The sequence below is a fragment of the Aulonocara sp. 'chitande type north' Nkhata Bay genome, linkage group LG14 (assembly GCF_057382095.1).
Source record: "Aulonocara sp. 'chitande type north' Nkhata Bay isolate Kocher_YH1m ecotype deep benthic linkage group LG14, A_spYH_male_GT1.1, whole genome shotgun sequence".
Classification (NCBI taxonomy): Eukaryota; Metazoa; Chordata; class Actinopteri; order Cichliformes; family Cichlidae; genus Aulonocara; species Aulonocara sp. 'chitande type north' Nkhata Bay.
This window is the reverse complement of record NC_141357.1, coordinates 1,304,775-1,319,778: the sequence shown is the minus strand read 5'-3', so window position 1 is coordinate 1,319,778 and position 15,004 is coordinate 1,304,775. Positions and strand designations below refer to the sequence as shown.

At 43.4% G+C, this 15,004-nt stretch overlaps 1 protein-coding gene across 7 annotated transcripts in view; it reads left to right on the top strand.

Moving 5' to 3' along the window:
* snx19b (sorting nexin 19b) overlaps window positions 1-14,801 on the top strand; it is a 65,785-nt gene extending 50,984 nt beyond the window's left edge. For 5 of the 7 annotated variants that reach the window (XM_086260515.1, XM_086260514.1, XM_086260517.1 and 2 more), the window contains one exon: window positions 1-2,920. This exon is cut by the window's left edge and continues 921 nt beyond it. Coding sequence is in view for 1 of the 7 variants with exons in the window: in XM_086260521.1 (XP_086116647.1) it covers window positions 9,016-9,066; window position 14,708 (52 nt within the window). In the remaining 6 variants the exon portion in view is untranslated. Of the gene's footprint in view, window positions 2,921-9,015; window positions 9,067-14,707 lie in introns of those variants that run through there. The other 2 variants (XM_086260521.1, XM_086260520.1) reach the window with 2 other exon arrangements.
* The last annotated feature ends 203 nt before the right edge of the window (window positions 14,802-15,004 follow it).

Sequence of the window (15,004 nt, the reverse complement as noted above, 5' to 3'; positions counted from 1 at the left end):
ACAATATTTCATTACTCACCTTTTCCTTTGATCTACGTACGCTGATGACTGATGAGTTACCGCTGCACTGAGGCAACAGGTCTGCACTTGTTCCCAGCCTGTCAGCATAAACAGAACAAGCTGTTTGCTGGGTCCATCGTACTGCTGACAGTTGATTTTCCAAAAGCAGAAGGTCAGTAAACACTGACTGCTGTGTATTTAAGGTCATTCATTCTCTGGATGAGGATGTGCCAGCTGGTAGATCCCGTCTTTATGTGTAGGGTGTCCAACGTTGCTACACAGGGTTGAGGGTTGTCCAAAGTTTAATGTCACCTCGGTGTCTGGTGAGCATCCTCGCTGTGACTCCTTTATGTACCGTCACACTGAGCTATTTCACAAACTGTGCACACGTAGGTTTCCTTCTTTGTAACGACAAACTCTTCAGCTGTGATCAGCCAGCAGGTGTACGCTCCTCAGGTTGGCTTTAAAGACGTAAATGGTGTTTTGCTTTGTTCATCCTGATCACAACTTAAAACGTAATAAGTGTGCAGTGTCCTGTTTTTGTAGTAAGTTGTGTCTGGTTTCAAAACGTCTACATCCACCAAAACTGCAGTCTGAGCAGGTTTAAAGTGTAGATACAGTTCATTATACTCCCTGGAGGTGTAACCGTGTTTAGCAATGTTCATCAAATAACCTGCAGCAGCTCATCGTGCCTCTCACATCAGCTGGTTTCCATCCATAGTGACACAAGTTCTTTGAGAAGATCAGTGAATAAATGCTGTTTACTGCCATCATCTGTCACACAGATGATGGACCTGTGGAGGTTTCCTGTGCTGTCTGACTGCAGGTCCAAGTTCTCCAGGCTGTGCTGTCAGAAGCAAGTGATGACACAGCTGATTGCACCTCTCAAAGCTCAAACAGAAAGTTGCAGCTCGGTCATCGTCCACACAGATGCAGCTAGTTTCGTCTGTCGTGGAACAAAAGTGATTCTTTGCACTTTGCTGTGTTTTCTGTGGAATGGGGCTGAATCAGTTACAGCGACTAAAAACCAAACTGATCAACGGCAACAGGAAACCCAACTAATGTTGTGCAGCTCCCCTCCCACCACCGGAACAGCTGTGACTCATCAGGGATGTGGGAACTGGACCCGTGGGGGTTTCCTGTGGTGCCTGTGTGCAGGTATTTGGTGCTGTGGGTGCAGATGTTCAGTCAGATCTGTGAAAGGTTGGAAGCTCGGCTCCGTGTTTAGTGTTGTCCTGCTGACAGTGCTTTTGCCATTATAGATTAGCTGCTCTACATAATACCCATATGGATGCTGGGAGCCTACAGAACAGCGCACTGTACAAACATCATCAGTTTATAGACTTCAGCAAGTTTCATTTTTAATTTTCAGGGACTTTCTATTGTGCACTCTGAAAATGTTCATAAAGACGCTTCTTGAGCTAGTATATATGACCATGAAGTGATGCTGGTAACCCTCCCCTGAGAGCTGCAGCACATGCTCTGCAGTCACTTTGAACGTATTGTTGAAGATTCTGGTGCCTTTAACGGGCAGCCTTAGCGTCTCACGATCACATAGAAAATGTTAGAGTTTCTCAGCGCGTCCTTATGAGCAATGTTACGGCGCTTCATTTGTTATTAGCGTCCCGTCTTATGTTGAGCACATCAAATGTGACTGAATCTGCACATTCGCCCTGTTACAAACTGAGATGTTGTGTTTTGCACTCATGTCCTTGTATCAGTCTTGTCTTAACTTCCTGTCTTTCCTTTCTATGATATTAGTGTGTCACTATTATTTATCTGTGCCCATAAAATCGAGACAGATGTGCCAGCGACGGAGACGACAGGCCTCTGCTCTCAAGTGCTTTTATGTCTCTGTGCTGCCTTACAGTGTGACTGCAGTGGACCCGTGCCTCAGCACAGCCCCCCGTGCTGAAACACTTTACAGTGTCAGACTCTGACTGCTGTGAAGGATGGACAGCATATTATCTTCCTGCTGTTGCTGCAACCGTGACAAAACTGATCAGCGTAATTACAGACTCTTCTTTCTCGTTGTATATGCTTTATCATGTTTTATTATGATTTTACTAAACCAATATGTCCAATCAAAACAAGCTCAAATAACATTAGATGTTAGCATGTTAGCCATTTGTAGGTAGTTAGCAGCTATTAGTGGTGTAACGTTTACAGCAGCTGGTCCAGCGCAAGAAAAGCGTTTCTCTAAGAATGAAGACGTGCTGTTCTACGTGGCAGTGATGGTAGAATATCTGACATTAAACTGAGTACATGTGCAGAGACGTCCTGATGTCTGCCAGCTACAGTGTTCCTCTAACCCCTGTAAGCTCTCAGCCATTCACAGAAAGCATTCTCTCAAAGCTTACTGCCAGTTTTCTCAAACAAATGACTACACGCTGTGGGCTTTACAGACATGATGGTAAATGAGACATTTTTCCCAATAATGAAAGGGTTAGGAAACAGGAAGGTCCTAATATGGTCATCTGTGAGCACAGCAGCCAAATTCCCTGCTTCAGTTCCTGAGGGAAGGTCGGTTTGAAAGGTTTGTTTCATGCAGATGATCTGTGCTGTACCGAGGCCCAGTATGAGCTAAATATGGCTTATTTTAAACTGTGAATCATGCAAAGCTACGCTAATGGAGTCTGAGAAATACAACATGAAGCTGGAAACAAATAGGCCTGCTTTACTCAGTAGTAGATGTGAGACATCATCTTTGTATTGCGTTAATGCCAACATATACAGCAAAGAGCCACATTTTTGTAAACCGCAGACACTAATGCGTTATGTTCACCTGTGTGACTGCTCGGTTCCCCTCCTCGCTGTTTGTTGCCCGTCTGCACCAAAACTTGTGACCGTGTGCTTGTGCTGTCTTTGTAAACCTTCACATTTAAAACAACAATAAACTGACTGATTCTGAGCTGTTAAATCTGCGACTGTTGTTCACACTCATTATTTTCTTGGACCCAGGTGGAGGTGACGCTTTTTACAACAGACCTGTGAGCGTCGTCTTTTATGAGATTTTCTATTACAATAGACGTTAACTGTCTCCCCAGAATTCTGCCTGCAGTTAAATATGTTTTCCATAGTGTCTTTATCCCCCCTGTTGTGGCCATTTTACTTTCTCTGTCCTGTAAGCACCCCGGTGATTTCTAATAGCCCACAGTAAAGATCATAGATGATTCTTTTAAATCGGATTACTTTCAGTTAAATCTAATATTTCACTGCTCTTCTGTCCTCATGCAGTCGCTGTCACACAGTCCCCAATCAACATCCACTTGGAGAAGTGAAAACTTTCCATTATTCCCAGCATTTCTAGGAATTCTGCATTTGATTAAAGGTTTAACCTGAGAGCACATCCTTGGCAGATGTTCTGTGGAACGCCTAAGCAAACATCCCCTAAAACACTGGGAATAATAAAGTGTTTCATCATGCTTCCATGGAAACCAGTGATAATACAGTTTCAGACTGGAATGAGCTGCTTTGAAAACACGTGACATCAGCCACATAAAGGTGAAGGGGCCTTGGACTGGAATTTGTGACGGCTGATGCCAAATGTTCCGGTTCAGTCGTGTCGTTATGCGGTCTGTATCAGTGTGGTAGAAGCTTCTCTGAACAGTCAGAGGAGCAGGGCGTTAATAACGCACGACTGTACCACGTGAGCACACGGGGGGAACCCGGACACGTGAAGCTTTAACACGCCGACCAGAGCAAACGTACCATCGTCATTTCTGTCACGCAGGCCGATTCAGATACTTCTTTCCGTGCAGGTTCTGAAAGCAGCAGGTTGTAATTGGTCGAGTGTTTGCGTCCCTCATGAATATGATTTGAAATTCTTTCTTTAATCAATGAAACGATTATCAAGATGAGTCCAAAGTGGTTCTGTGTTATTTTTACACATTGTTGGTTGTAAGACAGAAAATCCTCCCACTGAACTTTGACCAACCGGATATTTGGAGCTTTTTATTTATTACTGACATTTACTGATGTTTGCATCTAACCGAGCAGCTTTTACCCAGACCGGCTAAAGCTGACGAAACAAAGTGCAGGATAGTGTGATGTAAATGCACCACAGATATAAAATGTCCAGGACAGAAATAGCTCTGCTGCACTGATGGACGTTATTGCCTCCTCTGATCGTACCACACGATCAAACATTAAACGCTCATAGTTTCGATAACCGAGTCCCAAAGAGCGCAGCCGTGCCAGTAACAGCCTCCGTTCCTGGAAGTCTATTCAGGGAGCTTCTCAGAGGTCTGTGGGGGCGGGGGACCCGCAGAGGAAGACTGACATCTATTAGGTTTGATTTCTTAAAATAGTTTCAGGCGATTTTATGGCAGAACAGTTAATCTTGTGTCAGTGTCGTGCAACACTAAAACATTAACTGAAATCTACTACGGTAAGTTTGGCAGAACAGCAAAGCGGCCTTTAAATTAAGTAATTCCCCCCAAATTCCATGAATTTTCCTAACTGGTCATCCAACACAAGCAGTCCAAGACAAATCCGACACACCGTGCGAGAGTCGTTCCCTGGATCACAGAAGGACTCATGAACATAAACAGGAGATTTCATGATTTTTCTTTTCAATTTGACATCATCTCACAACCCTTCGCCTCTAATGTTTATGGAAAACTAAAGATTGTAATGCAAATCTCATCATATTTGATGCAATATTAACAAAAACACTAAAATCATTGCAGAACTTCTGTGGCAGAGGTAACTTTGTAGAGTGTCCACTTACAGAGACACACTCGCATCCAAATCCATGTCTGGAATTCCCAACCAGAGAGGAATCAGCGGGTTTGACCCCTTGTTGCTGTGAGCCGCCGTGCTGCCTTCTTCCAAACGCTCTTAATTAAAGCGCGGCCTGGTGCGGTGGGGGGATGGGTGGGCAGATTAGCGCCATTTTAGGAGTAAAGTTGCGCTCGCTCACAGCAGCGCTGACGCTCTATGTGACCCTGCACAGGGTTTTGGTAGAGGCCGTCGCACCCACATGACCAGACCACCTCGCAGAGTCTCTGTAGCAACTGCAGCCCCGGACGCTGGAGGAGGCTGCAGGTTTGGAGCCGGTCGCAGGTTTCCATGACTACAGCCCATCCCAGCTTTACTGCAAATTAATAACCTTCAGGCCAGTTCTGCAAAAAACAACTCAAGACTTGTGTGTGTTAGCACTACTGCTGATATGTGGCGGTAAATGTAAAAAAAAGAAAAGGATTAAAGTGAAGCGTCTACAAATAGCCGACAGCTAAATAAATCTACGGAAAAGAAATATCAGCTGGGCTCCGTCCAAGTTTCCATCCAGCACGGAGCACCGAGACGCTCTCGATCAGCAGCTCTCTGATGCAGCTCTGCTGAAGCCTGTGTCAGTTTTGCTGAAACCATTTTATTAATGAAAGCTCAGCATGTAAACACAATGTGAGGTCAACAATGAGCCTGTTTGCACTTTGACATTTTGTACTGTAGCTGAGGAGGTGAAGCAGGCTGCGTGGGAAGATTCCTATCCCTGCAGCGTCCTTCAAGCACACAATAAAGAGCTGTGTGTGTGTGTGTGTGTGTGTGTGTGTGTGTGAACAGGTGACTGCAGCTCTTGGTGCTGCAGTCACAAAACGACCACACGGTGAACTCGGAGCCTTGATCAGGCTGCTCATTAACATCAATGGGTGCAACTATTCAAAGTTTCCCTTTGCAGAATCTTACAAACATGTATGCATTTGTTCACCTCGATGCACCGTGTGAATCCCGCATGTCTAACATACATGAGACATGCAAACTAGTTTAAACCGGCTCGTCGATTGAAGGTTCCCGGGCTCTGCCCTTTGGAGCCTCACTAAAACATAAAGACATTCAAACTGTTTGTTAGATTTTACTTCCTGACACTTCCTGTAACAACGTGGAGCCGTGTGCACAACATAACGCCAAAAAAAACAACATCCCATCGTGTCTAAGAAGACGAAGACATCATTATATGAAGATCATGGACCATTTTTGGCTGCTCCAATAAAAAGGTGACACTTACACTCAGAGCGCTCTGGAAGAACACTGAGATATCAGCTGCGCTGTGATAAAGATGTGTCTTGTGTACAGGATGAAACAAAGGCGAATGTTTAAATAGCAACATTAAAAGTGTCCATCTTGTCCAAAACCCAAAGTTAAATCTGCCGTGTCATTATTGCCCCCCACCCACACACACCCCCACCCACCTGGCAGCATGCGTCCAGCTGCTGTTGTTTTGGGCAGTAAATGAGTTTAAAGTCTTGCTTCTCTGCTGATTTACATGAAAACCACATGTTCTTCATCTTCAGCAGGTTACGCAATCTGCTCTCATCAAACCTTCCACACACACACACACACACACACACACATACACACACACACATACACACATACACACATACACACACACACACACACAGATACAGACACAGACATTCTTAAGTACTGTCTGACACTGTGGGCTCTTGTTGGGGGAGGCACTCCACCTTCTGCCCAACTCTTGTTTCCCTTTCTGTATTACATAATAGAATACACACAGACACACACACACATGCATGCGTGGTTCAGCTGATTGCCCTTTAAAGGACAAAGCTGAAGACAGAATCCCAAAGGATTCATTAGCTGTTATTTAAGATGTGGAACAGGGAGCCGTGTTTAAAAGCTCTGTGAGGTGTTTGGACTTCTTCCTGTTTTTGCATCGTGAAACGACTGAAGCAAAAATCACGTCTGGAACTGCCTACAAAGCCCACTTCAGTCCATTTCTTTTTAAAAATGAAAGCGTTTTATGCACATTCGACAAAGGGCTCACAGAATCCCAACAGACGCACACACAGACACGTTTTTGTGTGGTTTTGCACTCGAGTTCTGCTGCTGTGCATGACAAATCAGGACTCTTGTAATGTGCAGACAGTTATTGTTGTTATCCTGAAACAATTTGCTCAGATGGAGCACTTTTAGTTTAATGCAACATAAAACTACACGTGTGGAATGATCACACCATTGCCCCCCAGTGGATCATAACGTAAGACTGCTTGTTGTTTTGCTGCCGTACAGTTTTTGAAGCACTTTGGAACACACTTCATTTGACAGCTTCAGTTTCCAGAAGTCATGGTTGGACATCAGGGCTAGAGAAGGAGGTGGAGGAAGTATGCAGCCTGAAGCAGGAAGGAAGTTGGCTGCATACTTATTTATGACAGGATTTAACTGGAACCCAACATCTTCATATCCAGTAAAATGCTTTAAAACTGAACATAAAATATGATAAAATGAAATTAATATAAAAATATTTGGAGTCATATTCACCTGCACACACTTCCCTGGCTGACTGCTATCACAGCGTCACATCATGTCTTCACAGCAAACCTGCTGGATGGCACCAGCTGATTGGACGAATGTGTAAGACACATGTAATACCTCTAGATGGCGACGTAAGCAAACTGATGCTGTAAGCTCCATTCATGGAGGTGGCCGCAGGGAGGCGCTGTATGATAAAATGAGAGTAATTCACCTGTTACAGTCACGAGCCTACAGTCAGCTGAGACATCCACATGCACTTTAGTTAGAGCGGTAACAGCTGGTTAAAGCTGGTTATTTGTACTGGTGATCACATTGTAAATATTATGATCAATTTATTCTTTTGCACAGCTGAAGTTACATGAGTTATTATGGCACGAGTAACACAACAAGGACAAAAACAGAGTGAAAACGAAGTGAGGGAGCTGTCCTCAGTCCTGCTGTTTCAGCCTTTAAAGGGGAACTCATTTGGACTCGTTTGAGAGCAGCCTTGTGTAATGACAAAAAATTAACTTTAAAACAAGTCTGACAATCAGATAAAAGATGGTTTTTGATACCAACTATTTATTGCAACTTTCAACTTTGAGCAACGAATAGTAAATAAACTGGGACTGAACTTCTCTAGTCATGTGACTTCTCTTAATATCTTATATCTGTGCCCACAACCAGGTTAGAGGTGGTGCCTGAATGCTTGAGATGCCTCCACGAGGTTATTGAACGCCCATCCAGGGTTAGTGTTGGATTAATGTCCATCTGGGAGGTAAAGGTGGTAGAGCAGGTTTTCTACCAGTGGGAAGGTGGGTAGATCGACCTCACCTCCCCGAATCCATTGGTATTTATGTCTGAAGTGTACAGGCACAGATACACACTGTGTGAATGAGGCTTCTAGCAGTTCAGTTCTTTTTATAGAAATTTCTCCTGTTTGGAAAACCAAAATGGAAAGTCTTGAACTGGAATTCCATGAAATTATTCATAATTCATTTGAAATGTAATTTATGAAAATGTAATAAAGTACTGGCGTATTTGTCATGTGGCTAAAATATAATCCACAACGCTTGACAGCTTGGACTTACGAGGCTCAGATCTAGTGCTTCGTCTGTTGCAGATCCCACCTCCTGTGACACAGCTGTTTATATACTACAGTATATTGATTAGTACAAGGATAATACATACTTTAATAAGATGCAACAGGGAGCTGCCCAAACGTAATCATCTAATGGTCGCTTCACGTAGTTTTTTAAAGCAACGGGTTTGTCTAAAGTTCTGGGAACTAATTCGATTCTACAGTGCAGTTGTATCTCGCTGTGTTAGTCAGCAGCTCGTACTCTGCAGGGTGGACATGTTTTGTTTGCAGACTTCATTGGAGCTGAAGTCTGACACAAACAGCTTGTTTTCATTCGTGATGGCAAAATCTACAGGAAATGTAACTGCAGACCTTTGAATCGATCCAGCGGGGTCTGTGAGGTACAGCCGTGCAGACTGTATCCGTACAGGGACGGAAACGCACTGCAGCGTTTCCCTATTTCTGAGAGAAGAGCAAGCAGCTGGGGGTGGGGAGAGTTAGCTCCCAGTACAGCCAGTTGTTAGCTGGTAACCAGCTCTGGGCCTCGCTGTTGCAATGCAGTCAAAACAAGCTCCACAGCTGCATTTGTAACCAGACCCCCCCCCCCCCCCCCCCCCACCACCACCACCTCTGTGTAATTGACTGGCACTATATTTGTTATTGTTTCACCACAGAGCTGTGTGGAGCCGGCGAGTCAGGAGGAATCAGCCAGACTTCTTCAAATGGTGAGTTTAACAGCGTGGCCTCGGCTGCTCATCAAGACTTTGTTACAGGCGGTGATGTCACGGTGAGGAAAAAGGCGGAGGAGCAGTGGCCTCCTGTTTGTGCGCCTCATTAGCTGAAATATGTTTGATTCATAGAAGAACATTTGTTTTGCAGTTTTTTTCTCACAAACTTGTGACAAGGATAAAAATCCTGTTCTGTGTGTGAGAGCGCAGCAGAGAAACATCCAGAAACACTACACCACTTAAAGAAACAAGTAACGATGAAGCCCATCTTCTCTCTCTGTAGCTGGGACTCTTTCCTTCAACTTATTTTGTTTCTGTGGTTTTAAGTAAAAATGTGTTTTGTTGATTTTGTTGCTGTTTTATGCTTAATGACTGTCATCATGGTCAGCAGGTACTGGCTGCTGCCTGATACTGTTACAAATAGTTACAAAGTTACAAATCCTAGTTTGTCGTATCTTTTAAAAGTCCAAGTCTTTTTCTTGATAGTGTTCAAATATTATTAACTGCTATCTGTTGTCAGTCACTCAGCACAGGAAATATTCTGCACACCTACAAATTGCCCAAAGCGTTTGACCTGTTACAGGAAATCTGTGCATCATTCACTACAGTGAAGGTTCTACATGTACAAATGTTTCCTAAAGCATTTCAGCCATCACGTTTCATCTGTAGCTCGGCAGGTTTCTAATGTCCACTCAGTATAACTCAGTACGACAGCTTAGATGTACTTTATTGAGTCTAGTTTAGCAAACTTTGTAGTCCATAAAATCTGATTGGCTGAGAATTTTTGAAAAGACAGAAAAATCCTGTCTTGTATATACTTGTATATATAAACGTATACAAGTACTTTTATACACAAAGTACTTGTATAAAAATGGATGTGTTTTTGTGTCACGCCTCAAACACAGCACAGTCACAGGAATGCTGGTGTTCTCTGTAACTCTGAACTCAAACACTGACCAGGTATCGTTACTCGCATTAATCTCTGGAAGCAACAAGTCACGCTTCTCCGTCTGGTGCTGTGATTTGGGTTTGGATCAGTACTTGTCTGACTGCACTGTGCCAAGTGTAAAGCTTGGTGGAGGGGGACGGTCTTGTTTTTCAGGAGTTAGCCTCGGCCCCTCAGTTTCCAGTGAAAAGAACTCTTCATGGTTCAGCATACCAAGACATTTTGGGTCATTTCATCCTCCAACTTTGTTAAAACTTGACTGCACACCAGTGCACAAAGCAAGGTCCACAAAGACATGGATGAGCGAGTTTGGTGTGTAAGAGCTTGACTGGCCTGCACAGTCCTGACCTCAACCTGATGGAGCACCTGTGGGTTGAATTAGACTGCCAGCGAGGCCTTCTCATCCAGCATCAGTGTCTGACCTCACAATGCGATGGAAGAATGGTCACAGTTCCCATAAACACATTCCTGAGGTTGAAGCTGTTATAGCTGCAAAGGGTGGAACCCTGTGGACTAAGAGTGGGATGTCACTCAGGTTCACGTGCGTGTGAAGACTTTGGGCAACATAGTATCAGACACGTGTTTTTCCATCCATCTTCTTGAAAAAGTAACACCTTAATTGTTTTGGTAATAAGCTGACATCGGCACATATGTTTCTTTTTGTACTTTATGTTGGTGTTCCTGTCAGGAGTAATGTGGCATCATCGAACAAAGTCAGTGGAACCAGGCTCACCTCATTATTTCCTCGCACGATCACTGCTCTTGGCCATTTGTAATATTTTCACTGAATAATTCATGAGCTGGCAGCCGCAGGCTCACACCTGCACCCACAAAGTGAGAACACATGGGTGCTGCTGAAGTAATGGTGCCACGTGTTGATGCTGTCAGGCCAGTTTTCCTGACAGTCTGGTCTGCAGTTGCACTTGTGTCTGAAAAAAAAAAGATGAACAAAGCAGCTCACAGTGCAAAACGTTCTTTTTTACCTCATGTTTGTGAGCCAACGCAGGTCAACACAGGCGCTGCGCAGCCGCACAACCTCTGGGCCGACTCCGGAGAGACAGACATCTCTTCCTGCAGGCTGTCCGTGCCTCACGGAGCTCGGATACTTGTTGGAGGAGGTTGAACCATGTTCACAGTTTTCCCTCATGGGCAGTGGACACGGTTTGGTCTGTGATTTTGACAGTTGCAATATTTCTTTTTCTGTGTGCCAAGGAGTCAGAAGGTTCCTGCTTCTCCCCATGCCTGATTCTGACCTCATTACTAATTTAAATACACACTTTAATTGCTGCTTTGCAGTATTTTGATTAAGACAGATAAATACCTACCTTCTTACCTTTTTCTCCTTCATTCCTACTTTCTGTTTTAACAGCAAAGTTCGAAGTCTGAAAAGTTCCAGATGTTTGTAGAAAAAGTGCTTTAAGATAAATTAGAATTGAACCTTCTTGTAACAGCGAAGACTCATTTTCACAGGAGTCGTGTGACATTTTCTGAAACTCTGATGCAGTATTGTAGTGCATACTAACAGGTGTGACGTGTTCTAGAACGGTTTATCATTGACGTGTGTATTTACAGCTGGCTGGTATGCGGACTGACCTTTGACCTTGGCATTCTTAGCACCAAGCGCAGGCCAGCCTGTGTTTTCAGCTTCTGTAGACAAACGTGTAATCAAACAGGCACTAAAAGCAGCGCTTGTTTCTGTTAAAGTACAAGTGAACAGAAGATACAAACTCAAAGACTTTAAAACCATTAATCCTGATTTCAAATGAGCGTGTGTCTCAGTGTGTGTCTGTCACATGAACAGCAGTTTATAGTCTCCGCCCAGTGACGGCTATGACTCGTTTTTTAAAAAGGTTTTTAAAGCACAGCTTTCAGTGTAATACTAGAAGTTCATTACTGTCGGTTAAATGTTCCAGCAAAGCCTTGAGGTTCTTTTCAGTGTTAGTACAGGATATGAAGCCTTGCTGTTAGCATTGCACCATGGCCGTCGGAGCTAACTCGCCCAACATGCAGGAGAAAAACAGAACAAGTAGAGCTAGCATCCACGAATGAAACAAACCGAATGCAAAGCAGGAAATAGCTTTAAACCTTTCTGAGGCTTTAGCTTCACATTCAGTATGATCATGTTCATATTCATTCAATTACATTTTATTTACACGTGCCAAATCACAATAACAGCTGCATCAAGTCACTTGATATTGTAAGGTAAGACAATAACACAGAGTAACAAAACGTGTTTCTCATGCACAAATGGAAGAAAGCAGTCCTGCATATGTGTTTAATATGTGCATAGAAGGGCATCCTGGTCAAAATGGCTCCTCACAGTGTTACTGGAGCCATCCAGAGTAAGCATCTGGTTAGATACCATGTTTCGAGGATTTTAAGCGCCGAGTACAATAACTTCAGTGTTTTCCAGTAATATCCGTTCATATTACTACAATATTGTTTTGAAATTGTTACCAGCCAACAGGAAAAAACCCAAAAACAAGAAGAAATAAAGTTGCTCTTAAGGACGTCTATCCCTCACTGATGCTCGCTGGGGAAAATTAAGATTTTTAATACTTTAGACTCATTTACCATCCTTTACGATCAAGCTAATAATCCTTCAGTTTGAGTTGATTTTGTATTTACGGAGCTCGTGAACATAACGTTCTTCAGGTAGGCCTGCAGCATGTCCCACTAAGGATCATCAATAGGATTAAGAAGCCAATAAAATCATTGTTTTGACGCACAATGGACCTCAAGTCGTTTGTCTCTCACCTCAAAATACGAATCAGGACACTTCTCACTTTTCAAATACAAATGAGAGATGTCTGCCATACGGATTTCTCTCCAGGATCAGTAAAGTTATTCTTGTTTTTATTTGTAGTGTTGAAGGAATATCTCGCTTAACCCTAAAACCTGTGTTGTAGTGCAGACGCCCCTAAATGGACTTCAGTATCGTTGAGGCGTCACTGCTGCTCTGTCATTTAAGTCTTGCTCCAGACTAGCCAGCATGGGCGCGGTGGCCGTGGTGTTACAGCTAACTGGCATGTATCCAGCCCTTCGTACAAACTTTTATCATTTTCCTGCTATTTCAGGGTCAAATCAACTGGTGTTCAATGATGGGAAGCAAGTTTGAACCCCAGAGACTTTTAAACCGTTGTTCTCTGTTTTAAACTGCCCACTATCATCTATTTTACAGCCTGTGTTCACTGACAGCTTTGACTCATTTTTCAACACAACACTGGATTTTTAAAGGTTACTTTTTACATACAACTGCAAATGGTTTGCTGTATATTTAACGTGTTTCAGGTTTAGACGTCTGTTCAAAGGGGACCGAGTCTGAATCAGTGCCCTCGGTATTCGTAGCTCCACGTGTGGATTAAACGGCCTTTGGTCTAACTGCTTATAAACCCCATTTTTCCTTAATTAACCAAGCTGTGAAAGTGGACACAGTGGTGATGTGCTGGACTGAAAGCCTTGATGTCAGCGGTGTCTAACCTCCACATTAGTGTTGAGTCTAAAACCTACTTCGTGCAACAACAAGAGCTTAAAGTGACAACGTTTATGTTAAAATAAGTTATAATACTTATTTTACAATCTTGGAAGCATCACAGCCATGGCTGGCTTTGATATTTCTGCCCAACGATGGCCGACATGGCAGCTGATCCCATGACTTCGGTTTATTAGCACCTTTAACCATCTGAGCCAAACAAATTAGTTTGATCTTTACAACCATTTTCCCAATAAGTAAACTAGATCTGGTACAGACAACTGACGCATGATGGACCGTTTAAATAGTCTCATTCTTGTTGATCCATTTGTACATTTGTCACTATGACCTCAGTTAAAGTTGAAGCTTTGTTCATCTCTGGCCAGTATAACAACTGATCCCATGACCTTTACATCATTAGCACCAGATTCTAACCAGCTGAGCTAACAGACCCGAATTCAAACAGTTTGATCCATAATTCAAAGGACTGTTGCTCTTTGGGTTGGACCAAAATCTCAGGCGTTATCAGCACAACAGGCTCAGCTGGTTTTAAAGAGCAAATTTGTTCCATTTTTAAGCAAAGACGCATCTCAGTGTTTGTATGCAGCATACAGACTCCATGATGCTGTTTGCAGCCTGCATCTAGTGACACATCTCAGTCGCTCTTCTGCTGAAAAGTGGGATTGCAGCATTAGCTACAGACGTCATGTGGATACTTGAATGGACCCGACGGCAGATGATAAAGATCAGTATTCCCATCACATTTAATCCTGATAGCTGAAGGCTGACCTGAGTCTTTCTCCTGTTCGTCTTACATTATTGCCTGATTTAGCACCTAATGCACAGCCGTCCTTAGCTGCATGACTCCTCACAGCATTAAGAAAAGAAAACCTACAATCATCAGTGTGAAAAGTGTGACGCATCGCTGCGCTTCCACAGACACTGTAGGCACCCACTCAGACGTGAATGAATTTCTTATCTGATCAGAGAAAGAAAAGTTTTATAGAACTAGTGTCTCTTGGTCTTTAATAGATCTGGTTTCTTTAAAAGCCACTCAGACTAGTTTAACTGTGATGTGAATTTGCGCTCATGAATCTTGCAGTGATGCTCTGAATGTAAGCTGGCTTGCACCGTGTTGCACAGTCTATTACTCCGCCTCACATTCTAATCCATCCTAACAGATCTGCCCGGCTCTGCTTCTCCTTCCTCTCTCCTTTCAGAAGCAGTCTCATTACAGCGACACCAGCGTGAGTCAGGCCTCAGCTGCTCTCTGAGATCTAATCATACAAGTTGCAAGAAACATTTTGGGGTCCTGATTTGAAACGTGCTGATTGGATAATGAAGGACGGCCCCTGAAGAAAGCCCAGACCACCCACCCTCCCATCAGTCTATCCATCTTTCTGTTCATCTGGCTGTGCCTCGGATTGAATGGAAGCATCTGTTTTTATCACTCTGGCTATTATAATTGAAAGACATCTAAGAGAGGGAGTGCAAGTTTCTATCCAATCATCGGGGTA